Source organism: Pithys albifrons, chromosome 15 (assembly GCF_047495875.1).
Source record: "Pithys albifrons albifrons isolate INPA30051 chromosome 15, PitAlb_v1, whole genome shotgun sequence".
Taxonomy (NCBI): Eukaryota; Metazoa; Chordata; class Aves; order Passeriformes; family Thamnophilidae; genus Pithys; species Pithys albifrons.
The window spans coordinates 5,323,122-5,351,069 of record NC_092472.1 but is presented as its reverse complement, the minus strand read 5'-3'; the positions used below and the strand labels follow the sequence as shown (position 1 = coordinate 5,351,069).

Genomic DNA, 27,948 nt, shown 5'->3' with positions numbered 1-27,948 from the left:
ACATACATATCCATACATATTTTAATACTGGAATATGTGACTGCCAACTCCAGCTCTGAAGGAGTACTATTTACCTTATTATCTTACTACTCACAGCTTTAGGATGAGACCTCCTTCTACAAAATATTGAGTCATTTCTATATTTTTTGCTTTGGATCCCTATTCTAATGCCTCCTATTTAAAGACTGTCAGAAACTGTTTAGTGGATTTTCTTCACTGATCAAATAACACAACATATTATTTCTCTTAAGTGAAATGTCAGCTGAAATACACTGTCTACGTCATGCCCAGGTCAGACATTTTCCAACCATATACACATATATATACAAATATACACCAGTACAGGGATCATTCTCATGGTCAATGAGCAGGACTCAGATCCAGAAAGGAGAGATGCCAACTCATTAACTCATTAAAAACTGTTAGGCAATGATTCTAACAGAATCTGCTGCTCATATATTTTACAGAGTCAAATGCACATATTATCTTCCCAACAAACAGGACGGACTTCAAACACTTATGACATTTGTGTCACTATGGGCAGGCTGTGTCGAGAGCTGGCCTTGCTGCCAATTGATGCCATACTTCTGTTTCTTACTCCTTTTCTTTCCGTGAGAAAAGGAGGGGCTGCTACACTGATGTCTCCTCCAAATTGTCTTGCTGTCAGATGTAAAGACAAGCAACATCTTTGGTGGGAAGAGCGAGCTGTCGTTTGTGCTGTGCCACATACTCACAGCGTCTGGATCGACCGCAGAGGGGCAAAGAGCCCCTTGCTGATGGTCTGCAGTTTGTTGTCGTACAGAGACAGCAGCTTGAGATTATGCAGACCTTGGAACGTGTTCACCCTCAGGCAGTTGATCTTATTGGCATTGAGAAGCCTGAAAACAGAGGAAAGGTTTAGAATTCACTCATCTCGTAGTAATCAAATAAAGATAGACTGGACTTTGGGGTTAAATGTAAAAAAATATTAACCAAGTTATGAAAGCCAACTCACATGTAAAGGTCTTCATTTGCCTGTTACATTTAAAAGGTGACAAAAACACAGTCAACATGAGTCCTCTCACAGCTGGGGAACACACAGTAACAGTGTGTATAGATATGAATATCTATGTAGCATCTAAAAATACAGAAATATTGGGGGGCTTTGTATGCCTAGTGCTCTCTGAATTTGTTCAAAATTCCACACAAATATTTAAGGAAGCCTTCAGCTTAATAAACACAGAAACAGCAAATACTTCCCACCTTGCTATTCCATGCACACATTCAAACACAAAGTCAACAATGAGAAAACCCCTTTCCTCCCCAATTTTCTCTGCCAGCAGCTTTCTTAAGTCTAATTGAAATTTTAGGAGTTTGAAATGTCTTGATAAGCAGTGCAGGGTTAATTTGGTCATGGAAGGAGAAAACAAAAAAGTGTTTCAGAGACAAGAAGAGAAGTGTAAGGTCTGGATTAAAACCTACTACAAGGCAAACTCCCTTCACCTGGGGACAGTGAGCAGGGGACCAGGCTGGCCAGGGGAGCTGTTCAGTCCCTGTTGTTGGAGGTTTCCAAGATGATACTAAAAAAAAGCCATGAGCAACCTGATAAGGTGGCTCTGCTTTAAGCAAGGGCTCTCCAGAATCATTGTCCAGTGATCACTTGAATACCCTTCCAACATCACCTGTACTAAAATGGTATGAACCTGCTCCATTCCAGTCACACCAGATTCCCGTGCAGTTGAGGAAAGGCAGCACAAAAAGCAATTTAAATCATTTTTAGAAAATATATTTTGTACAGTTACACAGCAACCAGCCAGTAGTACTGAGCAATTCAGCCAGAAAGTCCTGGACAGCACTTGTGCAAGTTTTTTCAGCTCACCCAGCCAGAGTTCTGGCCTGTATAACAAGTACATACAAACCCACCAACAAGCTGGATCTCCTGCTGAGACAATCAAACACAAGAACACTTAAGTTGTCACTGTCATCTGCATAGGTGGTATCTTACACTCAGAAGGAAAATAGGCAGGAAATTATCTATATTTCTTACAAAAGCCAAAATCCACATCTTTAAACTACTTTCAGCCTAAGGAAAATGGTAAATTACAAAACAATATATATTGACTTAGTGCTCTTGGGTGCAAAATTCTTCCTTTGTCAATGAGTTTGAGGGGCTTAATATTGCATCATTGTGGCTCTCTCTGAGAGACCACACTAATATGAAATCAGAAGACAGAGATGTTTATAGGAAAAAAGGAAAATATAACCTCTATTTCTCAGCAAGCCAATGCACCACCTTAAATACCCCTCAGAGCATGGGGAGCTTCTCTTTTGAACACGCTGCATCTACAGCAGAGAGGCACCAGGGCAGCCTCTCAGGGAGGAAATCCATGTTTGTTAGAGCACATAACACTTTTCTTTTACTCCAAAAAGTAATTCAGAAGGTGCTTCCTCTGCCTTTGTATTCCTGAAATTTTTGGAACGTTGTGCACTCATTGCAGTTCTCTGCTCCTGCTGTTGTTATTGGCTCCAGGAATTGAGATACACAGGAGATGGGGGCATGAGTAGTATGGAGAGCTCAAGGAGAACAGGAATGCTTTGGAATGAGAGGGTTTCAGAGGGGAACTCACCTTTCCAGCCTACACAAAGTCAGTATTGATCAGCCTGAATTCTCTCCTTTACATGTTGTGGAAAACCAAGTTTAACATTAGTTAAGACAAAATCCCATGGAAGGCAATGATGGATAAATGAGGTTACATTTTTGCATGAACTAATAGCTAAAACAATTTTATGAAATCATAAGCAGCACTAGTCTGACCCCTCTGGAATCTGTATTTCCCTGACACCTAATCCAACCTCCCACTGGCTCCATCAGAAGTAAAAGAGTAATTTTCATATTAGGCTACAGGAACAGCTCCTCCACCTTTGCTCCAACAGCAGTGCCAATGTCATCTCTTCCTGTTTGCTTCTTATGGCCATTTGTTTGTCCAATCACAGTAATTTGGATCCTCTTTTGGTTCCCACATATCATGCATTTCCCTTTCCAGCCTGTACAGTGTCTTATCCATAAAGAAGAGGTTAACAAGGCATGAAAAGGCAGAACCAGCTACTGAGACTTGAACAACACCCCCAGACATACTCTTAGGATTACAAATCCTTTGATTTCTACCCTCTCTCCTTGTGCACTGGTCCCACACTGATTTTAGGTATCATAGCTCGGACTGTTCCATGACAGAGGCCTAAACCTCACAAAAAGAAAACTGAAAGCAAGTATGTACTTCCAATTTACTTTGCTAGATGCTAATTATTATCTACTATTACAGTATGAGTTTCTGTTGCAAGCAGTACTTGTAACAAAGCATAAAGCAAAAACGAAAACAACCTCAGAAATAAGAGAATTTACAACTGAACCACAGTTGTATCTCTACATGTGGATAACCAGGATGTCTTTTTGTGATGCTTAAGAAGTGCACACACAGCAGAGTTGGGTCAGTGCTGTTCATTCCTGTGCTAAGACTGGGCTTGAAGTCTGACCATCAGTGCTCCATCCCATGGAATAACCCCCCCAGCAAAGCTGCCCTGGAACTGCTGCAGGGAATTCACTGCATTTGGTTTCATTCTCTCATTAGTTTCAACAAAACGTAAATAAACCCAGTGCTGGAAAACAGAATTTACAATGTGATGAGTTTTCCTGGCATGAATTTTCAATGACCAGGTTCATGGGGATAAAATCTGTGACATTTCCTTAAGAGCCAAATACCAAGAATGAGAGCAACTGACCCTCTATAAAGCCACAAATACAGAGGCACCCACTCTCCTTTAGGCATGAGAGTAATCTGGCAGAGGAAAGAGCTTGTGCAGACTGTTCAGAAGTGGGAATTCAGGTCCTGCACAGCTTTCCTGAGGTGACAACACCTATTCTGTGTATCTCCCATGCAACAGACCTAATGCAGTACCTAATCTAATCCAAAGTGAAAAGCTGTGAGAAAGCAGAATAAACCAACCCTGAAATGTTTCTCCTCCTACTCACTGTGAGTTAGAGGATGATTTTTGGCCAAGAGCATTAAGGTTCATTTTCCTTTAAAACCCCTCAGTTGTTTTAAAATATCTCCTTTATGGATATTCCCCTCGATAAATTCCAGTTCTTTGCTTAATCTTTCTTCACTATCCCAGCCCCCCTAAAGGCATCCAGTTATTAATTAGGTATATAAGGCTGGTCTCACATGGAGTTAAAAGTGGGTATAAGAGGGTTTTTTAAACTAACACAAGGGCAGATGAGAAAAACATATTCCAGGAAGCAGAAACATTGATCTTTCTTAAACACTGAACCAGTCTGTAAAACATGCTAAGGGTTCCTTTTATTGGACTGACACCAAAAGAAAGTACAACATTAGAAGCTGAGTCTTATTTTAGCAGGAATTACGTGGTATTTATTTTGCACCAATTCATGGTGAAAGCAAATTCCACTAATTTTCCTATTTTGTTATCAGCTTGATTGGATGAGATTTACACACGGCCTCCAGATGTGGGGCAGCATTCAAAAGGAGCTTAAAAATTCAAGTAGAAATAAAACCGCCTGTTACCCAGAGGGATGATGGATTATTAACTCAAGTCTCCATTTTCATCCCTCTGGATATGTTAAAAACATGAAGAAACCTCTCCCAAGCCTTGGACCACCACAGAATCCAGGAGGATGGTTACAGACCCTGTGGTTTACACGCCACTGAGAGCAGTGAGCTGAGCAGAGAACTATTACAATTCCATGAACCCATTTCCTGAAAAAGTGGATTTGTCCACACACATTGAAATAATAACGTGTTTCAGCTAAGCCCTTGAAATGGATGTGCACTGAATTGGCTCTGTAATTGTATCAGCTGCTCATAAGCACCATCTGCATAATTAAGATGGTCCTGTAATTGAATTATATGGCCAAGTACAGTTTCAAGTGATTAACATTTAAATAACATTCTGAACTCCAAACCCAAAATGATTGAAAAAATTGTTTTATAAGAGCAAATGGGAATGTTTATGTTGTTTTTACCCTTAGGAATATTTGTATATTTATCTCAGTGAAGTCAAGCAATCAAACTATCAGCAAATAACTTGAAGAATCAAATGGCAGCTGAGCAACCTTAGCCTTGCTGGGGACTGCAGGCTGGTCTCTGGTGCTACAGGATGGACCAGGAATCATCCAAGGCACATTAATGAGCCAAAAGGGAAGTGCTGGGGAGAAAAACTACACAGAAAAACTTCTCTTCCTTTTTCACTCGCTTTGTGTTTTGACAGCAGCGACAACAAGATGAGAATGAAAATGTTTGGCATTCCATGGACTGGCTGGCACATCCCACATGCCAGACTCCACTGGGGAAAGGGAGAACTCACCAGAAAAAGGCAGATAGAAGAGGCAGAGGAGACTTGTTTGGAAGAGGAGAAGTGGGTAACAGCTTTGCATGAGTAAGAGCAGAATGCAAATTGAATAGACATGACCTTTATAGAAAATCAATACTCAAAGGCTTCACCTACATTCAAAGGCACCACAGGGCAGCAAGGAAAGAATTCTCAGCAGGAAGCTTTCCTTAGGATATACAACATGTTACAAGAAGTCAAAGAAAACCTAGCATGTATTTTTCAGCATTTTCTCCTGTTATTTACAGGGAACCAAATGTCATCTTTGAGTTAACACAACCTGTCCCGGGAAAACAGCTGAAGTGTCAATATGGCAATATCTAGTCAAGTACTTGGTTATCCCAGCAGTCAAAGACAAGCAACACCTAATGACAGAGATGTGTGTGCCCCTGCTCACTTATTGGCAAAATAATTATATTAGCTTTCAGGAAGGCTTTAAACTGGCCTGGACTGTCAGGGAACATTCTGATTGCCTCTCACTGTGTAAAGATACTTAGATATCTACTAAAATTTACATTTTCTAATGTGATGACTGACCACTGAAGAGTCTGTCAGTGCTTCAATTACTAATAACCAGTGTGAAATCATCATCATGCTTGCATGAAACAGCTTCAAGTGTTTCTCCATGTTCAGGAAACTGGGTGATGGTGATGACAAATTTATTCAATGTAAATTAAAATGGGAAAGTCACAAGCTGATAATGAGTCAAGAAGGAAGCAGAGTCTGACAGTCTCACAGTCCTGTTTTGGAGAGGGTTTAAAGCCAGATTTTATTTCTCATCCCAAAGGCTGGAACTCCAGTTGAACACTATCCATAAAACAATCCTGTGGTACTCGTGTTACTACCTGGAGAATTATAAGCACATGTTCTCACAGCACCCAGACTCCTTATTTAAAATTCAATATTGCCTGCCTTGTGCCTGCAGATAAGGTCACAGCTGATCCTAGCTAACCACAACAGAAGGAACACTTTCCCCCAATGTTCTGCACTCTCAGGAAGTCGGTTCCTCATGTAATGATAACTGGAAAGGTTCTGCCAGGTGGGCCCAGCTTGGAGCTCTGGCGTCAGAGGAACTAATGAATCCCACACTGACGTGGGAGAGTGCTTGTTTTGGGAAGCTGCATCAGCCAGGCTACAGCAGTGGCACAGAAAAGGCAGATGCTGTTGCAGCCTTTCATTAGTGCTTGACTGTAATTGTATTTCTGAGTCTGGCAGATGCTGCTCCCTCACTTTAACAGCAGTTATTGAGTTTGGTAACATTATCACAATAGCAGCCTAAATGTAGAAATCTGAAGGAAAAAACCTTGAGGCAAATGGCTGGAAAACAATTCTAAAGCCATTAAACAGGTCTGTGCACAGAGCATTCTGTCCTGGACTACAAGGATGAGGGTTGCAGAGTATCTCTGCTTAGCCAGAAATACTCAGAGTCATCAAGAGAAAAGCTCATATTTCATTTTGCTAAGAATTCAGATTCTCAGAACCCAGAAATGACATGGGACCTCCAGGTCATCTAGTCTGAATTTCACTCTGAGGTGATTTATATGTAGTTAATGCAGATATGTGCTTCATCTGAGAAATAATTATTTCAGCAGATCACAGGATAATTCAGAATTGCAGGAAGCTCGAGTGGTTTCTTGTCCTGTTAGGCTGCCAAAACAAGATGAGCTACAAGGTCACACCAGGTTGCTCAGAGCTCCATTCAGCCTCATCTTTAAAACCTTCAAGGACAGAGAATGCACAACTTTCTGGGCACCTTCTCCAACTACTTGACATCACTGTGAAAGTGTTTTCCTCTTACATCTGGTCAGAAGGTCTCTTTTTTTAATTGTCTGTTGTCTCTTGTTCATGAGAAAAATTATGAATTCCACAGAACAAGAAGATTTTAAACAACCCAGATCACTATGGGGAGGAGAAGAGACTATTGTGCTATAAAGGACTTGTAAATGGAAAACTGTAATTTCTTTATTCTCACATTTGTATACTATTTACATAGCTGTTTAATGATACTTATGTATACAACAGCATAATATATACAATGCTAAATATTGGAACTGATGCACATTCTTTCTTTTTTTTTTTTTATAATATATATGATTTTCTGCTTCCCTGAATATCCTTTGAGTTTCTAATGGGCCCCAAAAGTATACAATAAATGATTGGTAGATCCTGTTTTAAAGTCTTCAGGACTGGGATTCCATTTACAGTTACAAATCAAGACAAGCACTTCAAACTTGACAAATTTGCCATGCAGATATTTTCCAAGCAACCTTGCCAGAAAAAGAGATGGGAGTACCACTATCTGCTTATTCATATCAGGACAACCAGCATACAAAGCAAGTTGGAAAACCAAAATTTGACTGGTTGAGTTTTGGGAAGACTGACAGTAGCAGTTTACACATGCCTTGTCACTTCACACAAGTCTGCTTTAAGTAAAGGTCAGCTGAAGTTGGAAGTATTAGATCTAGTTTCACTTTTAACCCAGGTTAGATGAGTGATAATTTTTCACCACTTTTAAAGTTACTTTTTTCTGTCAATATGTCAGACTCCAGGCACCAATATGATTATTGGTCTTTTCCAACTACAGTGTTGAGTTTTCCCTAATGACCAGATATGAGGTGAAAGAGGAGAAGGCTGTAAGATTTTGGCTTCATTTTTTGAGAGAGGAACAAAAATCCCCTCTGATTTCAATGTATCTCCACCCCAGGAGCAGATCTACGTTTAGCAACACCCAAACAAAGTCCACTATGGGGATTCTTTCTTGCTCACTAAGCCATGGGGATCACAACTGCAAGATTTAGGATCAACATGCCTGAGCACTTTATGATTGGTAACCATGCAAAGTCAATTTCCTTGAGGAAAAGGGTTTATTGAAAGCTGATACTTGCCAGACATTTGAAAAATGAGACTTCATCTCCCACATTATTCTGCTGCACAGGCTCTTTAAACTGCAGAGATTTTACGATCCCTCCTTGCTGCAGGAAGCAGAGCCCTGTGCAGCACACAGAGCATGGCTGTAATAAAAAGGCTCCCAGAATGTTTGTTTTAATATGGTTGCAGGGAGTGTATTACTTAGATATGACAAATGCTGGCTACCAGAGTCGGTGCCCACCCCCCAGCTCAGCTGGGGAGTCTCTGCTCTCTGCTCCGCACAGGAGCCGTCAGTCCATCTGTCACGGGGTGCTGAGAGAGGGAGAGTGCACAGTGCTGGGCTCTGCCCCCTGTGCAGTGACTGGCAGGCACTTTGGCAAACTCAAGGGCTCCTCAAAGAGCTTGTTCACATTCCAGGAAAACTGAAAGACAGGTGAGCAGGACATTTAAATATGTTCCAGTTTCCAGACACACCAAGGTCAGCCGAAGGGCTCCTGGACAGGAGTTCAAGCTCTCCACAGTTAATGGCTACTTGAAAACTTCCACCTTAATCTGGAGCCCTTGCCACTCTTTTGATATTCAAGATACACAAACAATGCTAATTAATTAAACATTATTTCACAGCTTGGATGGATTGCTCTCTCAGTGAAAGTTTCACTGTATAAAAAATAGCAACCTTAAAAATCAGATTCCAGTTATCCCTGTCTGGCAAACAGCATAGCTCTCTCAAACCCCAACTGACCTAAACTTCTCAGAAGACACTTGATCCAACTGCTGAAAAGACTGTCTGAGGACAGGGTACAGTAGCTACAGCAGTTTTCCAGCACCCTCTCCCTGAGCAGCTTCCAATAGGATATGGAAAACCAAATGGTCCAAGAAAGGCTTCTGCTCCACAGAACAGATGTGCAATTGGACTTGTAGAATGGTGTTTGCTGCTGGTTTAGTTACAATTACACATTTAGGAAGACATAATATTTGTGAAATCAGCAATTTAACAAAGACTCAATTGCAATTATTTCTGTGGGGAATGTTGACTACTTAAGATAACTAATTATAATGAAAATTTCATAAGTGACATTTTATATTAAACCAATGGGTTTAAAAAAAACCCCAAAAAACAACAAAGACCACATTCCCCTCCCACAACAAAAAACTTTATTATCTAATCATGTCTAGTTATTTTCTTACCAAATATAATATAATACTGGCTTACCCACCTCTGTCTTATACAAGAGAAAGACAGAATGGTAAAAAACTTGGACAAAAAAGGTGGTCTAAAACTTGTTCCCAATTCATGTGCCACACCCCCAAGTCAAACAGGGCAGTCTAAGATGCCACCATGTCTGAGCTGAGCATCACCTCACCAGCCATGGGGCTCCTGACATCAGCAGCACATCTGCAGAGGTCAGGCACTCACACAGGACAATTCAGCCAAAGTCAAATAATTTGGGCCTTTATTGTGACGATATTTTTAAACAGAAGGATAATGACACTTCTGAGAAACTCTGGTGAGTCTTATGTGAAACAATTAATAACAATAGTATCTGTTCTGCAATTTCACAGTACTTTTTTTCTTCTAAATAACACAGGACCCACAAGGACTTCCTTTTGCTCTCTGGGTCCTGCTTTTCCATAACACCAGTACATTTTCAAAAATGCTCCTGCTCCAGCTCAGGAAATCAGATGAGCTACCAGGATACCTTAATCAGAGCCTTCTTATCAGTGTGTCTCCAGACTAATAAGAAGAAATCCAATCTACTGCCCACTGAACACTAAATTAGATCTAATCACAGGGCACTCTTCCAATTGTTCAACAGCAGGTCTAGGACCAACGAATGCCATTTATTTTTTTAGTACCCATTAAAGCACTACAAGCAATTTCATAACAGCTGCTTCAAAGCCACAATCAGAAAAGTGTGCAAACATTTGTTTGCATTTAAAGCATGATCATTCAATGCTCTCCTTGCCAAAAGATACTTTACATTCAAACACTTTCAAGAAGACCCTGAAAGGCTTCAATGCTCTGGGAATCCCATAATGGGACAACCTACTTAGATCTGCTCAGCTTGAGAATGTTTAAATGGTTGAAGCATAACCCCACTCAATGGTTCTCTGGCACACAGACTTTGCCTCCTTAACAAAAAAGCATCTCTTGAACTAATTCTGACTGGAAAATGACTTCATCTTGGCTTAAATATATACTTACAAATAAAATAACAAATGAATATTTACTTCAGGATTGTAGTGTAAAGGCATTGAAAATTGCTTAATGCATTATGCCAAAGTTGTAGACCCAATTTTTATAGGACACTGTGATCCACGTGTTGAGTGATTTAATTTTCCTATTCCTTTTTTTTCTACTGGGAAAGAATCTATCTGTAAAGTGTCCTAGGTTAGACAGAGCAACTGTGAACCACTTCAAACTTGGAACCATAAAATATTTGGGGGGAAAGACTATCAGAAAGCTCAGACTTCTTAAAATATAATTTCTTCCTCAGAGGTCAAAGTGGGAAGCTGTTTTACTCTCCTTTTGCTTGCACTGAGCACAACCTGATCTGACAGGGACTGAAATGCCAGTTGCCTCTGCACACACCCAGTCCCAGCTCGTCAGCACTCTCAGGATCACTGTCCTCACACAAGGCAAACTATCACCCCCTAAACACATGGAGACACTGAAGTACTACCAAACCTGTGAGTCTGGGACAGGAGAGAGGAAAGGAGCTGCCAGACAATGTGTGTGCAGAAGGTGGAGGTAAAATGGTTGGCAGAGTGAGCAGGAGATGAGCAGCTCCCACTGCTCCAGCTCAAGGGCTGTCATGGCCAAACCACGGGTGCTCCTGCCTGTCCTTGTCTAGAACAGGGCAGGGGCAGGTTTGCAATTAAGATCTTATGGATAAATTACATGTCTGATTAGTCCTTCGCTTAACATACAGAGAAATTTCAATACTTTTGTTTTACTTCTTTGGCTTTGCTCATGAATTTCTCATCTAAATCTATGCTGACTTTGCTGTAGTACTGTAAGGACAACAAGGACTGCAATCACAGTGACAGATCCAATGGCAAGCATGAACTTTTGGATATGCATTGCTGGCTATGTCAAGATCATCACAGATGCTTAAAATAACATGTCTAAAAGCTACTACATTCTATATTTTATATGATTTATTGTTTGGGAGTGGAGTGCTGGGTGTGCTGTAAACCAGAATTGACTTATTTATGACATATCACCTTCATTTTCTGAGTGCATCATCCATGATGGTAATCAGAACATTTGGAATACATAATAAACTTACTTCACTTCTGCCCCCTCTACTGACTGGCTGATGATTCCCTTCTCTTTGAAGGAGTCACTGGTTCCCAATGTGATTATGAAGACAGGAGTGAAATTTGCAATTTCACATTTGGCTCAGGAAATTTTTTCTGCTACATTAATATGCACTGAATAAATATATATAACTTAGCCTGTGTGTCAAACCCCACATGGCATAAACCACTCAAATCACAATATATCACTAAATCATTTCTCTTGCAGCCAAACCCCATTTGACATATTAAGAACATGGAACTGAGCATGAGTTTCAACCATCAGATCTTTCCCATTGCCCTTTCCTTGCCCGTGCAGGTCCCCCAAGGATCCAGCCATTCAACCACAAGTGCTAAATGTGCAAAAACAATCAGATGGCATCCCCACCCACACATCAGCCACCGACCAAATTTCCTTTCTTGGACTTCACTGTGCTTCTCATTTCCTCCCCACACTCAAATCCTCCGCGTCTATTATCTAATACACACACTCTGCTATAAAACTATTGACACATTCTTTTTTATTTTTCCTTCCCGGTCCTTGCCTCCCTCCTGCCTGACACAGACACAACACACGAGCACATCCCAGTGAGTTTTCAGTGGAAAAGGTGGTTACATTAATGTCAGAAGCTGCAAAACCAGTAAATCTAGCTAGTCTGTACAATAAAGGAGAGGAAGGGATCATACTCACAGCAGCTGCAGAGACACAAGATCATCAAAAAGGCCCTGGGGAATCTCCGTGATCTTGTTTCCATAGAGCACTCTGCAAGATTCAGGAAGACAAAATAAATCTTAAATAACAGCCCAGTTTAGTGTCCTCCCACATCTCTGCATTATCATCTTTATTGATCTTGTGCACCATGCCCAGGATCTGTGGGCATTTCATTTAACCACTGATCTCATTTTCTTTTCAGAGAGCACATGGTATTAAATGAGTCGTTATGATTCAGGCTTCGTCTGGTGTTGGAAAGCATTTTTAATGTAGAAACTGGACATCATCCAAAAACTGGATCTGAAATATTTTTCATTCTGTTACGGGATTTTTCTTCCACCCTTTTTAGAAATATTTTAACCACTGAAAGGCACATTGTCTGATGCACAAACCTAGAATTCTGCTCAGTAATACTGAATTTAAAAGCCAGGGAGCACAAGCTGGTTGTAGATAAAATTTCATATAACTGACTCTCTTAAGATACAGTAATTGGCATGGAATGTGACAGAGGCATCATTGGATAAAATATTATGGCTTCACCAGCTGCTGTTACCATTTCAATGAGCTGATATACAGGAATTTATCCTGAACTGGCAGTGGACATATATTTCAGAAACTCAAAAATAATTCAGATACAGCTTAGTTATAAAAATCAGTAAAACTTTAATAGCAAAATGAGAGTCATTGTATATATTTATTCAACCATAAGTATATGACCTGATATCCATGATTCAGTTTTAATATTAGAAAGATTTCATTTTTAATGGAAAACCACACCTATATTCTCCTCAGAAACTGAACTAGAGGGGAAGGAGACACAACCACCACTATGCTGAGATGTGCTGCCCAGTGCTCAGAGCAAAATCAGCTGGGACAGAACACCTGAATTTCAATCATGGCTTAAGTATTTACTCCTGTCATTCCTGCAAGATGGTAACATTTGTCAAAACCAGAAAGTGAATAAGGAGCTCCTCTGGGTCCTGCTAAAAGGGAAGATGATAAGGCTCCCTCTGAAAATATTTTGCCCTACCTAAACATTTTAGGAGACTTTAAATAAGGAAAACCAGTATTTATGTAATTTCTATGCTCTACACAGGACATGGTAAATGGTTATAAACCAGTTCATGCCAAACTTTGCTGCTTATGTGCCTCTAAACTGGTTAATTCCCCAACTTTTTCATGTGCAACAACATGTTAGCAATGAATCAAACAGCCATATGAGGCTTGGATGCTGCCTGAAATTCTGGCTCACCCTGTCTTACAACACTTGAAATATTATGAAGGGTTGGACATACTGAAAAACAAACTCTTAGGACAACAGAGCCTTTCCAATTCCCTCTGGCCCTCCCAGAGCATCACCACTTCACTTTGCTCTTCATCAGTCACTGCAAGTCTATCAGCACTGTGGGAGCCTTCCCAGATCAGCTCATTTCTGAGCCTAAATAAAATGAATTGAAATAAAATAACACCACTTAAATATGAAAATCCAAACTTGAAACTTCATTTTTCATTATTTTTGCAGTCTAGCAGGAACTGAAGTGCTGCCCAAGAAACCAGTTATCATCCAGCATTATATTTTCTCTAAACAAATGTAAAATAATTTCTCTTTATCTATTGCAGGGTCAGGAGGTTGGGTTTTAATGTGCTATTCCAGTTGCTGTTTCTTGTGGGTAATAAATGCTTGTAAATCTTTCTGATGGTTTCCAAACTTCAGCTTTAGAAGACACACACAATTTCCAACTTTAACAAAATCTCATGCAGATTTTTACACTCAAAGCTAGAGAGAAATGGTGGCTGAAATTTGAGAGGTTCAGCAGGACCATTTGGATGCAGATTGAAACTGTGAGAGAACATTCAAGTCACTGAATTTCACTGGGCACCAAACCAACATGTGCATGACTGACTCACAAAGGAACTCACGTGTGCACCTGTATCAGGAAGCAAAAGCAAAACCTCTGCAAATAAAATAGTTATGAAAGGTTAAAACATGAAGTTAATACCCACAGAATCCAGCCTACATCCATTTTTTCCCCAGTCTTTCTGAAAAGCAGTTCCTTCTGGATGCTGAGTTGAGTTGACAAGCTCTGGGGTGTTTGAGAAACCTCTTCCTTAGTTTTGTGAAGCAGCAGGATCAGGATCTTCTACACTGATCAATAATGCACAATATTCTATCACATAAGAAGGAGTTGAGGAGCTAAACTTTACACAATGCCCATGGAAAGTACAAACAACCCCACTCCAGCCTAAGGGTTATTTTGGCTGTAGAGGCAAAACCACATAAAATAAAACCTAAAAAAAAATCTCCACTCACATCCAGTGCAGTTGTTACTTCTGCTACTACCAAATGCAAATATCAAAATAAGACTCTCAGAGCAAGTTTTTCATTTACTTTTAATTTGAGAGCCAGAAGATCACAGTGCAGTATGTCACTGAATTGTAAACCCTGGATGTGTTTATACATCCTCTTTATTATTTTGAGCAAAATAAAACAGATTAAAATAGCTTACAAAATAAAACAAAGCTTCAATTTTTAGAAGCCATGAAAAGGAAAATAAGCATTTTCCAACCTAATTGGGCTTATGTGCATGTGGCACATTAACATTGGAACAGATTAACAGCTAAACAAAAGTCAGTATGAGAGCTCAGGCACTTGTCTCTAATTCATATTCATGTTCAGCACTCCCAGAGCCAAATTAGCTGATGCCAGGGCTGGAGTCAAAGGGAGGGAGGCAAAGAGAGGGGAGCTCCAAAATGCACTGCACCCCATTTCTGGAGTGGAGTTTACTCTCAGAAAAAGCACGGAATATTTGCCTTCCTCAGGGTTATAATTTTTTATTCTGTTTAAGACAAGAACTAAAATGACTATTAGCCAGGGGGCTGCCAGGGCTGGTGTCACTGCAGCCACTCCTCTCCTCCTGCCAGCTGCCTTCTCACTGCCCTGCACCCCAACAGCTCCAGGGCAGCAGCTTGGGGGGGAAAGAAACCAAACAAAAAGCCCTAATAAAACCAAAAGAGAACTCCCAAGCCAACAAGCAAAAAAGCCAACAAAACAAAACCAAAAAACCAGAAAACAAAAACCCAAAACAACAAAAAACCAAAACAACAAAAACCAAAACAACAAAAACCCAAAACAACAAACACCCAAAACAACAAAAACCCCAAACAACAAAACCCCTAAACAACAAAAACCCAAACAACAAAAAACTAAAGCAACAAAAAACTAAAACAACAAAAAACTAAAACAACAAAAACCCATAAAACCAAACCCAAATAAATAAAATAAAAATGTTAAAAAACCAAAACCAAAGCAAAACACAAGGAAACTCCCACCACAAAAAAAATCCCCAAAACTTCAAAAGGCCACATAACAGGAAGCACAGCCAAGCCAATTCAAGAACTTTAAAATTTAAATCTTCAATGCTTTTCCCAGCAGAGATAAATTTGAGGGGCTTTGCCTGTGGCATTACAAGTTCTAAAACTGAATGTTCACTCACACCCGTTGCAGGACGTGCAGGTGTCCTGGCTAATGTGCAAGGCTGGCACAGGAACACAACCCTTCTATCCCCAGGCACCTGAAATTTTAGACCCCAAATATTTTCTTATTAAAAATACACTATCAAAGTTAATATGCAATAAAAATAAAATTAGCTCAGTAATCGCTGCCAATAGACAGGGAATTAGAACAACTTTTAGTAGAACACAAAAAAATTAGTAACATTTGTAGTGTGTGCTCCTGATTTTTCATTTGCTTGATGCCATGAATGACCTCTCTCCCCAAAAACAGGACTTTGAGCCACGTTAGTGCAGGGTAAGATAAAAAGTAAAGGTCCTTTAATAACACAGGCCTACAGCCCACAGGAATACAGGATGACATCCATGTGTCCCAGTTCTTGTTTCCATGGCTTTTATAATAAGATCCTTCCAATCATTGCTTTACACATTTCTCAGTCCAGCCCCAGTCCCACCCCTGGACCAACCCCTGGAATTGGGTCTGGGGTCGTCAAGACCCTCTGTCTTCATCAGCTCCTCTTCCTCAGGCACACAAAGGTCTCTTGGAGTTCATCCAGTTCTGGCTTCTGGGTCACTCTGACCTGTGTTTATGTTTCATTCTGTGGGCCTTCTGATATCCTTCAGCTCTACCTTGGAAAGGAGTCTAACCAAGATTAATTAACTAAAGGAATTTGAGCTCCCTGTTCTGGGACAGGGGTAGTGATAGAAAGGCATTAAACTTAAACTGTTAGAAATATTAACCCTCTAAAAATCTACAACTACTGTGTTCCTAAAATCTACAAAATGTGAAAATCAGAACAAAAACCCCTTTGGCATCAGCTTCTCAACTTTAGGAGACCAAATTAGCCACAGGCCTGACAAATACAACAGCACATAAAGCTCAGACCTTGGCAGCACTGAGAGCTTTGGAGGAGATCCCTGGAAGAAGCACCTAAAGAGTTACTATGGATGTGCAATAAGACATTATACAAATCTATAACAGTCATAATGAGGTGTTATGTTTCTTCAGCCTGATTCTGGCATCATATTGCAATACTGCCCCAACAATGTAATATTCCGAGGCACAATTTTAGATATTAAATTTCCAGTTAAATAATTAATTGTTACTACTAAACTTCAAGTTTTGCAGATTAATCCAACTGATATTCCAAGTAGTTAAAGAGCACACAGTGGAATTAGTCAATTCTTCGTTTGGAAGCCTGGGCCACACCACACAAAGGAAGCACTGGAAGCACACACAGCCACAAGTGTGGCTTCTTGGATGAGAAGGTCATTAAAACTGCATCAAACCTCCAGCAGCAGAGTCTTGAAACATGAAATTCTCAGCGATTCTTCACAGCCTCTGTCCACTCTGACCTCTTGAGCGATTTTCAGATGCAGAAATTTGCACTGCTTTTACCAGCACGTGGTCTCTCATACACACGGAGGTTTAACATCCCACCTTTCAAGGGTGTGAAACAATAATTGCTGTGCTGTCTCTACAGTTCCTCAGCCCACCTCACTTGCAAATGTAGCTGCAATTCAGCTGCTTCCTTAAGTCAGATTGCAGAATACAGAGAGATTTCTTTACCCTTGAAGGTGACACAGAGCTTTTGGGGTATGAAAGCCTGGCACAGAATCCCTTACTTCAGACCATATGGTTTCCAGCTAAGTGTTCCTTTATTTTGGCTTGGGTGAAACATTCTTACTGAAGTGTCAAATTGTGACTTTATGCAATGTCTTTTTCAGTCCTCAGAATGCTTTTAACTTTCCTTCAGATTGTGAAAACAATTCTTCCTAGGAAGAATTATATTTCCCAAGCAACGTACAATGGCACAGGCTCAATAAGAATTCAGGTTTTCAAAAGAGGAGGAATTGATAGGGATAAAACAGCAATAAATTTCTAATATCGGAAAGAAACTTAGACATGTAATTTTTTCCCCCCTGCACTATTCAATATTTCTTCAGAACAAGTTAAGCTAAATAAATCACAGTAAAACTATCCAAAGCAATTTGTTACCTTAAAATAAGTTTGGCAGTTATTGCCACGGACAGTGTTTTATTGCAGCTTTCAAATCACCATGAATGACACCCCATACATCACCATCCAGGAGATGATGGTCTAAATGGGACTGCTGTGTCAAAACCTAAGCTGTCTCTTGTCTTTGTGCCCAGGCTGATCTAAGCTTTTAAAGTCTTCACTAGCTTAATTCAGTGTATGAACAAAACCAAAGGAATTCTCCCTCTGCAGTGGTCTAAAATTTATTCACGCAGTTTAACACCCTGAAGGTTTAGACTATTTTGTCATATCTCATAAAATGTCCCCAGACAGTCTGGTTATGGCCTTCCAAACCTACATTTGTGGGAAGTTTACAGACCCCAAGAACAACATTTATCTGTGATCCTGTTAACAATAACCAAATGCTGATACAATCCTCTCACTGGTATTGGACAGATTTTGAGTTGATTAAATGAAAATTAATTTACTCCAGGAAGTGCATGCAGCAATGTTGAAACATGAGACTCTTCCTGGCCTGGCCCCCACGCTCTGGGCTGTTCTCACCCACTGCAGCTCCAGCCAAGGGCAGTGCTCACCATGCACCCCAAACACCACCTACTAAAACAGAGCCTTTCTCAAACTGCTGCTTAGAACTCACAGAATGAATTCTTTTGCAACAAACCAATCTTGCCACACTTCTCAGTGCAAAGGTTCTGTTTGCCCTCATGTTTATTTGGGAAGAACTACTGGATGGCAAGACTAAGTCCTCCAACATGAAAGCCATGGCCACGTTACCATCACTCACATACATCTCTGCTGCTTACTGACTTTTGGGATTCAAATCATTCCAACTATTTCTTTCTCATATTGGTGCTATGGGTTTAGCCAGGTGGGCCTAAATTTAGGTTTTAAAGTTCAGACTAGGCCTGGAATTGTCAGCTGACTTAAGCTGGGCTGAGCTAGCTAATGGCTGACTTCTTATAGTCAGTAATATTGTATTCCATACCATACTACATCATGCTGGGAAGACTCTGGGAGGAGGGAGGAGGCAGTCCAGGGTTGGTAAATAACACTAGGCCAACCTGAGACAATTGGATATTTCCCATGGCCCAAGTGCTGCAGTATCACTACACCCTGTGCCCTTTTATCATCTCTCTGAGACAAAGAAGTCCTTCCACCTTTTCAAGAGGGGAGCCCTTGCCAGAGACAAGCAGTTTATTTGTCCAGCAACTCTCACAGATATTATGAACCAAAACTTCCTCCTAAATCCCACTTTAAAGTCCCTTTTACTCAGGCCTTGATCCACAACACCCTCCACATTCCCTACCATGGATTTATAGCAAGATCTCCACAACTATGTTCTCTCAATTCCAGAGCCTGGATCTTCCTTTATCCCCAGTTTTGTCCATAAGCGAGTTTGAAGCTTCACACCAAAGGTATGAAGGTTCTTACCAAAAATATACTAATGATCTAAGCCCTAATGCCTAAATATTGAAAGGGAACTTCAGACACTGTAACAGAATTAAATACACAGAACACACAGACCCAGGGCTGACCTACAAGTGGCATAAGAAGAAAAGGAAAAGCCACAAAACTCTGGGAAGAAGGATGAAAAAAGTTCTTAAGGAACAATGAATCTGGTCGTTTATTCTTGTAACAACCAAGAAAAAAAGTTATGTACATGTCCAAATGTTTCTAAGAAAAGCAAAGTAAAAATTCCTTGTTCCACAGACTCATATGAATAGGGAAAAAAATCCCACTGAAAAATGAGCATAGAGAAAATACTTTATTTTTTTTCTTCTGTGTGGGGAATGGAGAAGTCTTGAGTCCTTAAAAGAACAAACTTGTCTTTCTTTTGCTAAATGCAGAGAAAACCCAAGGTAGAAATGACTGCTTTGAAGTATAAAGATTTTGTGACCTGTTTGACTCCCATAGGTGGATTTCTTGCTAAAGAAAATATATAGATTTACAATAAAAACTTATGACCCACTAGCACATGGATCACTTAGCACTTTTGAAAGATTTAAGTTTTATATATTTTAGGGGAAACAGCTTCTGTAATAAACATTCCCATGTTTGAAAACTGTAATACACTTATTTTTTTTCACCATCTCTACACAAGTACAATAGGCAGAGTACTCTGAGAACCAGTTCTGCCTGGAAACACCAACCTGAGCTGACTCCAGAAGAAAGCAGAGTAGAACCCACTATATATAGGCCTCCATTAGGCAGCCTGACTAACAATGTTGGCTGCCTTCCAGACAAGCACTCTCACTCTCCCAGACCCATAGGGAGCACTGCAATTGCAAGCAGGGAGTAAAGGGAGGAGCAGAAAATGGGAATAACTCTGAGAGAAAAGCAAGGATTTTAGGCAGTACAGCACTACTTAATTTTTCATGGAAACCAAGCTGCTTACTTTCATCTGTGCATTAATATTTTCCCCTCCTTTCTTCTGATTTTAACTCAGATAGCTGCAAAGTCCAGCTGCTCTGCTCACAGATGGAACCTGGATGGTGTCTCACTAAAATGTATGCACCAGTCACACCTGGGTGAGGTGAATGGACAATAAAAGTTGCTCTCAGCTGAAGCATTGTGTGCAGAGCAGTGCTCCTTCAGGGCATGCAGCTGACTCAGGTCACTGGGGCCTGGGGCACCAGAAAGAGGGAGCTGCGTAAGAGGGAAAACACTGCTAAGCAACTGGCTCACTTCCTTTCTGCCTCCTGGTTTTCCTCCTTTGGCAGTTCCACTGGGAGGGCTGGCACTTCAAACGATTCATTTTCTCTTCCACTTGCCTTTCTGTGACGGACAGGACTGGACTGGTGGCTATGGCAGAGATCAGAGGAAAGAAGATCCTCTGCTTCCCAGAGGTGGAAACCTGGGGAAGGTTTCCTCAGGGAAACCCAGACTCTGCAGACCAGCAGATAATCTTGCTCCATAAAGATATCCAGGGCTCAGAAACTGAAACAATTACAGATGTGACCACCAGGGAGGAACCTGCCAACGGTCTGGGTGTCTGGTCATGAAAATGAGGGAAGTAACCACTGCCTGTCAGCCATGGGGGAAACATTTGTAAGACCTACCTACAATGAAAAACAAGAGAAAACCTTTCAAAAGTAAGTAAAAGCACAGTGGACAACTGGACCTAGAGGAGGAGGCTGACAGTTTCAAGACTGGAGTGGATATTGTCCTAGAAACAAGTTTGCCAAAAAGAAACTGGGCATTACAACAGCTTTGTGTGTGTGTGGAAGAAGGAAAGTGAGGCAGAGACAAACACTGAACAAAGGAAAAACTGCTCAGAGGCAGTTCCCTTGCTATGGCTTTGTCTGTGCTGCATCTCATCTCCCTGCCCTCTCTCTTCCCTCTCTGTAACCTCTCAGCATTAACTTCAGCACTATTTTACCCACTTGGATATAAACATATTTAAACATCATTTACTCAAAATATCGTTTTGGATCACTGGGCAGAGAATACAAAGTCATTGCACTTGCTTCTGTATGAAAGTTGAAACACTTTAAATTCCTGCCCAGTTTATATTCTCATTTCCTCTCTGTCCACTCTGATGTGTTTCATCCCATTCCTGAGGCCACCTGGGGGTATCTGAATTAACTAGAGCCAAAGCTGAATAACTTCTGCACTGGGAGGTCAATCCCAGTGGAAATGTCTTGCCTGTCCAGCTCACTCCTAGCCAGGAGGTTTGCCAAGACCAGAGAGCTGGAGCACTGCAGCATCAGCAGCAGTTTCATACTAAGCCAAAACTGTAGCGTTCAGTAAATGTCACTCACTCACTGAATTGTTTCCAGACAGCATTGAGGGATTTGACCATTTCCACAGCATGTTGAATAACACTGCCCAAACTATTCAACAAACACCAGCAACACTTAATATATATTTCTGGCATTCTCCCAGCTGGATTCAGGGCACAAAAAAGGGCCAAGCACTCTGGCTCAGAGGTTTACTGTAACATGTAACATATATTAAGACTTAATAACTTTCTAATAGTAACACCAGTCAACAAGTTATCCAGTTTGTCAGAATTATCCAGTATTCAGTGAATAAAACCATGGCAGCTTGTAGAAATAAACTACACTCTTTAAAAATCAAGCTGCATTATATGAGTATTAATGAGATGCTGGGTTTAAAACTACCCTTAAAATTAACACAGGCAAGTATCATTCTATTTGTGCTTACCCTCTTCTCTCATCCTTGGGCTCTTTCTAGCACTGTATTCTAGTTCATCCTCCAAATGCAGATTCTGACCATGCCTTGCTCCTTTTACCCATTAAAAGCCCCACTATTTTAATAGTTCTGTGAGTACCCAGGCTGAAATACAGCTGCATGTAAATTCAGCTGGTGCTAAACCAGTTTCTGTGTCCCATAAAGAGAAATGAATTGCTGCCAAGAGATTCTACCTTCTTTTTATCTTTTGTATGAAGTCATATTTTAGTCCTCTTCCAGCTTAATAAATTAGTAATTACAGCTAAGAGACATAAACATTTTCTTGCAACCTTAGATTTTTCTCTAACTAGTTTGGAAAAAGACCCAAAATACAAAACCAATAAAACAACCATAAGAAACAAACTAAAACAGTGCAATCTCAGTTCTGTACCATAGCACAAAAATTCAGTGTGGAACTATTTCCCCAAGTGCTCCACACCACCAAACACTGTCTGAGCTGTGCTGAGGTTTCTGTGTGCCATGAGGAGCAGGGGTGTATGGACCAGACTGCAGGTGCACATGAAGATCAACTGGTGCACTGACTGAAGAAGTGAACAAGTCAGCAGCCTTGGGGGTGTTGATCTATAAAAGAGCTTACTAGAGACTTGTAAACAGTCTCTCCTAAACTTCATCACCAATTCTTCATTTACAAAAGATCAGATGCTTCACACAAGCTGGCAATTGCACACAGAAACATATGTTCCCCCAGACAGCACATTATCATTTTTATTCCTCTTACATGCAAGTTCTCCCCAAATGCCCATTCAGTTCTATTTTGTACTTACAATGAAATGAGAGATTTCAAGCCTTTGAAAGCATCAGGCGCAATGTCAGTTATTTGGTTCTTGCTGATGTCTCTGTAAAGAGAAGGGAGGATTAAAAAAAAATATTTGTAAACAGGACTTTGATGAAAAGATTTTAGCTGTAGTTTATTGGAAGAACACACTTGATATAAAAACAGAAGTAAAAGATCCTATTATCTCAGAGAAATGATGTTAGGGCACAGATAGGCAAATTCCAGGAAGGATCAGTAAGTTTGACAAGCCTAGAGCTCCCATTTAATAAGGTCCTTCATTTTATGGACATTAAACCAAAGGTTTTTATGAAGAGCTTTGAAGAACAACAGCAATGTTGATAAAACCATCCTAAAAAGTCATTAGTACTGGAGAGCTCATTGAGACTGTGGGGTGGCCCTCAAGAAGGAGCAGCAGCCCATGACAAAGCATAAAGGTTGTTTGAATGTTTAAATGCAGGCATGGAAGGCTAATTTTATAAAAATACAGGGGGTCATACAGACTGCCCAGCCCTTGACTGATCCCAAAGCAGGCACCAGTGTCACTGAAGAGCTGGGCACTGCACCAGGGGGGTCTGGGTTTTCCTGGCAGAGTTCCACCACGACCTTCATTTGGTGAAGCAGCTGAGAGGAGGGTTGGCACAGCACTGGCAGGTCTGCCCAGAGTTTTCAGACACTGGGGAAAGCCCTTGAGCACTTGAATGGCAATTGTGGAGCTCTGAAGCCCAGCAGCACCGTGGGAACACCCAGGGTGCTGCAGACCCATCAGGGAGCCCAGCAAGACTCCACCCTTTCAGCTGTGCTGTGAGTGGGATCCAGCACAGCCTGCTGTCATCTGCCAGGCAAGTGTGCTGCTGGATTGGAAAATAGCCTTCAATTCCAATCAGAACCAACAAAATATGCCACAGTATCTTTATAGATGGAGCCCAAGTAACTCCACTTGTTACCCAGATGCTCAGGACCTTTTTGTGACAGTCACTGCCACCCAAACTTTCTGTCAATCAGTCCAACCAGGTGCTTAGCTGAGAGAACTTCCAGCCACCTCTCTGCATTCCCTGTCAGCTGCTATCAGGCTGTGTCAGTACCTCAGAGCTCTTCACTGAGGGCTGGAGCTGCAGTGATACAGGATTTCATGTACATCTCCACTGGTATTTCCACTGGGGCACTTGCTCAGGGCCCAAGTAGACTCTAAGTAAGCACCACTTGAACAAGAACTTAGGAATCAGAAAGTGAAAAGGTTTTCCATTCTATACATGTTTTGAGCTACAAATCATGCTGGTTAATATTACAATTAATTCCTCTAATTGTTTTCAAGTCTAGTCACATAAAGTAGGATGTTTGTTCCCTTATAAGATTTTATTATTTTATAAAGCTCATGGACTAATTGCTCTGCAATCTACTGTTGTTTTCTCTTACAACATCCTGCCTACCAGCATTCATGGAAGGTTTCTGGTTCTTCAGCTCAACTTACACCAGCCAAATTTGTCACAGTGAAAGGATGAATATTTGTTTTTATATAGGGTTTTGTGAATTTTTTTTAGACCAACTGCTGCCTTTTATCTAGTAAGCAGAAGTCTGATGTGGACCAGTTCTATCTATTTATTGAGCAATGCAATAAAATCTATTAAAATCATCTGAGAAGATGGGTTTGCTGAACAATGACAAGCACCTGAAAGGGGCATCTCATTTTTGAAACAAGTCCCTCAGCCCTGTTTTACTGAGTTGCTGCATTTCCCCAGTCCCACCCTCCCCTCTCCCCATGTGTGGGCACTAATGAGTGTGTAACTAATGGTGCCTGAACGTGCAGCAATGCCATGCTGGGCGATGACACTCACTCATTTTATGCAGATGCACTACAATCAGCATTAGAAGATAATTAGACACATTATTTCCTTTCCATTAGGGGCCAAGTTCCACTGCTACTGGATAAGGAGGCTCCATCTCCTCCTGACTTGACTGAGGGAAAGGGATTCAATTATGTCTTTGTATTTTTCTTGCCTTAGTTTGGCTGCTTGGATAAGAATATCCCGTTCTGTGCTGAATTTACAGGAAGACAAAGAGATACAGAGTTTCTGAAAGACAATTTAGGTGACATAAGGCTCATTTTCATAGCTTAGGGTATCTCTGAATCACTCAGGGGAAGTGTGGCTCTTCAACTGGAAATGTAATAAAATACCAGGGTTCCACTCAGGCAGGGAATACATGAGGCACCTCAGACTTGTCTCCCTGCACCTCTGACAGCACAGCAGAAATCTTTCCAAAGCCTGTTGAACCCACCTTGGAAGGTGGCTGTGCCCAATAACCAGTTAGGGACAGAAACTGGGTTTGATTTGCACCAGGGGAGCAAGGATGCCCTGCAAGTCACTGTGCAACATGCAGCTGTATGGCTCAAATGTCTTGACTGTAAAAGGTTTTGAAACAAAACAGATTTATTTTTAGATGCAGCCATATGCAAAAAACTATTAATAGCATTGGATGAATATGCTCTTTGTTGACTAACATTATTAGAAACAGATTATTTGGTTATCTCTAACATGTAAAATGGACTGTTCCCATTTGACAAGAGAACTCAGCAAAATCCATGTCATATATGGTTTAGTGTTTAGGAGCTGCTTAACAAAAGTAGCAATTCCACAGAGCTACTGGGGAGTCTGTGAAATCTCAATGTGTTTTCTGCTAATATGTGGTAAAATTAATCTGACAACATGAAATGCCACTACAAGCATCAGAGTTACAACATCTTTCAAAGTGATTCTGTGTACTTGGCTCTTAGTCTTGCTCTACAAACTTGTTAGTTAAAAGCCTCAGAAGAGCAGAGACAGAATGGGAGATAATGTCATAAACTTTGAATTTGTAAGCTAGAAGTTAACAGAGCTGTGCTGCAAGCACAACTGCTCTGTGAATTAACTCAAAATGGCTTGTCTGGGCTTGGGTACTTCATGCAATAATGACACCTTCTACCTCTGGAGATGGGATGTATCTCCTTCAAACCCCTGGAGCCTCTTCTACAGACCTTGAGTAACAGAGCACAGAACTGGGGTGATATCCACCCCAAAATCAGGGCAACCATCAGCCCAGATTAAATCATTCAACTGCATATTTGAACCCCACAAGTGCCAAGTCTTCCTCCTCAGAAGAGATACAGACACATTCAGCTTCATGCCATTGTGTGAGGAGATGTGGGCAATTAAGTCCAAGACACAAAAGATTTCAGCTCCTTTGCTAAAATTGAATTACAAAAATAACTCTCCCATCCTAGGAGTTGTTGAAGAGACATTCTAAAGGGCAAACTTCAGCTACACGAAACTATAACACTTCAATTAACACACATCCTCTGCTATCATCCTGACCTATTAATACCAAGTCATATCAAGATGATCTTGGACAATTAACTCTTGCTTAAAAATTAATCTCAGTTATCCAATTAGCCAAGAAAAGGAAACTTCATAATATTGCAGAAAATACTCAAAAATAAACAATCAAAACACAGAGAGTGTTGCAAGTGAGAAGTCTGTAACCTGTAAGATTCTTGTATATTTATTCACCCGAAGGAGAAAAATACAATTTATGGTGTTATGCTAATAATATCTTCTGAATTAGATAAAAATATTATAATAGTTCATGGTAATAATAACAACAATCATATTAATGTTCTTAGTTTGTGCCCTGAGCAGGGCATCCATTAATTAAATTGATAATCTTCATGCTATGGCACTGCTCATTGAAATTAAAGTGACGGAAATGAAGAAAGGCTCAGGACTTCAGGGATATTGAACATGTCCTTCCTCTAAAGGAAAGGAATGGATAATTCTTTTGTTTTAAGGGATAGTCTATTGACCAAAGGATATTTTTGTGTTATCAGTACTGGGAATCTTGCACACTAAAAAGATAATGTCAATAATCTCTTCAAATACTGAAACAAATATCCTCAATTAAATGATGTGTAACAGAATTGTTGCTCAATTTAAAACCTCCACCCCCCAGCAGGACCAAAACTTCAACAGGGAGACAGGTCAGTTGGCAAATGGCAACACATCATGTTATGGGACATTCTGCAGTCCCAGGTTTGTTATGGGACATGATGCAACCATTCTGTAGTTCTTGGGGCAGAACTACCTACCCCAAGTTCTTCCCCAAAATGCTGTTACATTAACTAAGCTTTGACACAGATCATCTGGCACAATAACTAACTATTTAATGATGAGTTCAGACCTCAATGAGTATGCCAATTATACTCCAGAAAGCTGTTAACACAACTTGCCAATGGAACTGTGCTGTGAAATCCTACCATTAATCATCTCACATAGGAACTGCTGCATTGGGTTGAGCAGCTCATCACACTGAAGAACATTTTTCTGGTCAACTCCCATAAAGCTGGAGTTCACCAATCATGACAAATGAAAGGCTGGTAAAACATTGCCAAAATCTAAAATTAGTCACACCTTAGAAAGAACTGTGTAGTGATTTTAATAATGGAAAAGTTACAAGTTAGGTCACTGAAAAGGGATCTGTCATTTTTCACTGAAATTACCACCTCACTTTCCAATACAGGACTTCTTTAAAAATACATACAGCTATATTGAAAGGGAGACAGAAGAATAGAGACCCTCTAAGATTGATGATTTGACCTGTTAAATATTAAGATCCATATTTACAGCTCCTCAGCTCTAGGAACTTGGGACTGGAAAATACAGTCCTTTTACCCTCACACCAATGGATTACTTTTTTAAAAAAAATCCAAAGAAAAACCACAAGAGCTAATACAAAAATAATTGTCTGGGTATCTAGTGGTGATTGAGCAACAGAGAAAACAAGCTCCAGCAGATTTCTTTGTTTTCTTGTAAACAGTCAAACCATTTCAACATCAGGACAACTGAAGGCACTGCAAAAAAAATTCTCCCTCCTGCTATAACTGGGGTCAACTTCACTGAACTGCTACAAACAGACATCAGAACAAAGGAGAAAAAACCAGAACTTAAAATCTGTTCTGAGGAAGCAGATTTGAAGTTTGAACAGACTAACAGCTAATTAGATCACATAGTTTATAATAGGAAGTGAAATTAAGCATTATTAAGGATTTCATGCACTGTCAGGCATCCTGAACCAAATTCCATTGTTGCTTACACTTTGAGGAGATTATTTGTGCAATCCCCAGTGATTTCAACATAGAGTTGCCAATATGTTTCT

General features: G+C 40.5%; 1 protein-coding gene across 2 annotated transcripts in view; it reads right to left on the bottom strand.

The window, feature by feature from the left end:
- The window catches only part of SLIT3 (slit guidance ligand 3), a 495,956-nt gene that overhangs the window by 135,469 nt on the left and 332,539 nt on the right, over window positions 1–27,948 (bottom strand). For both annotated transcript variants that reach the window (XM_071569998.1, XM_071569999.1), the window contains 3 exons: window positions 22,754–22,825; window positions 12,245–12,316; window positions 735–878 (listed from right to left, as the gene is read on the bottom strand). In XM_071569998.1, the coding sequence (XP_071426099.1) occupies window positions 735–878; window positions 12,245–12,316; window positions 22,754–22,825 (288 nt within the window). The remainder of the gene's footprint in view (window positions 1–734; window positions 879–12,244; window positions 12,317–22,753; window positions 22,826–27,948) is intronic.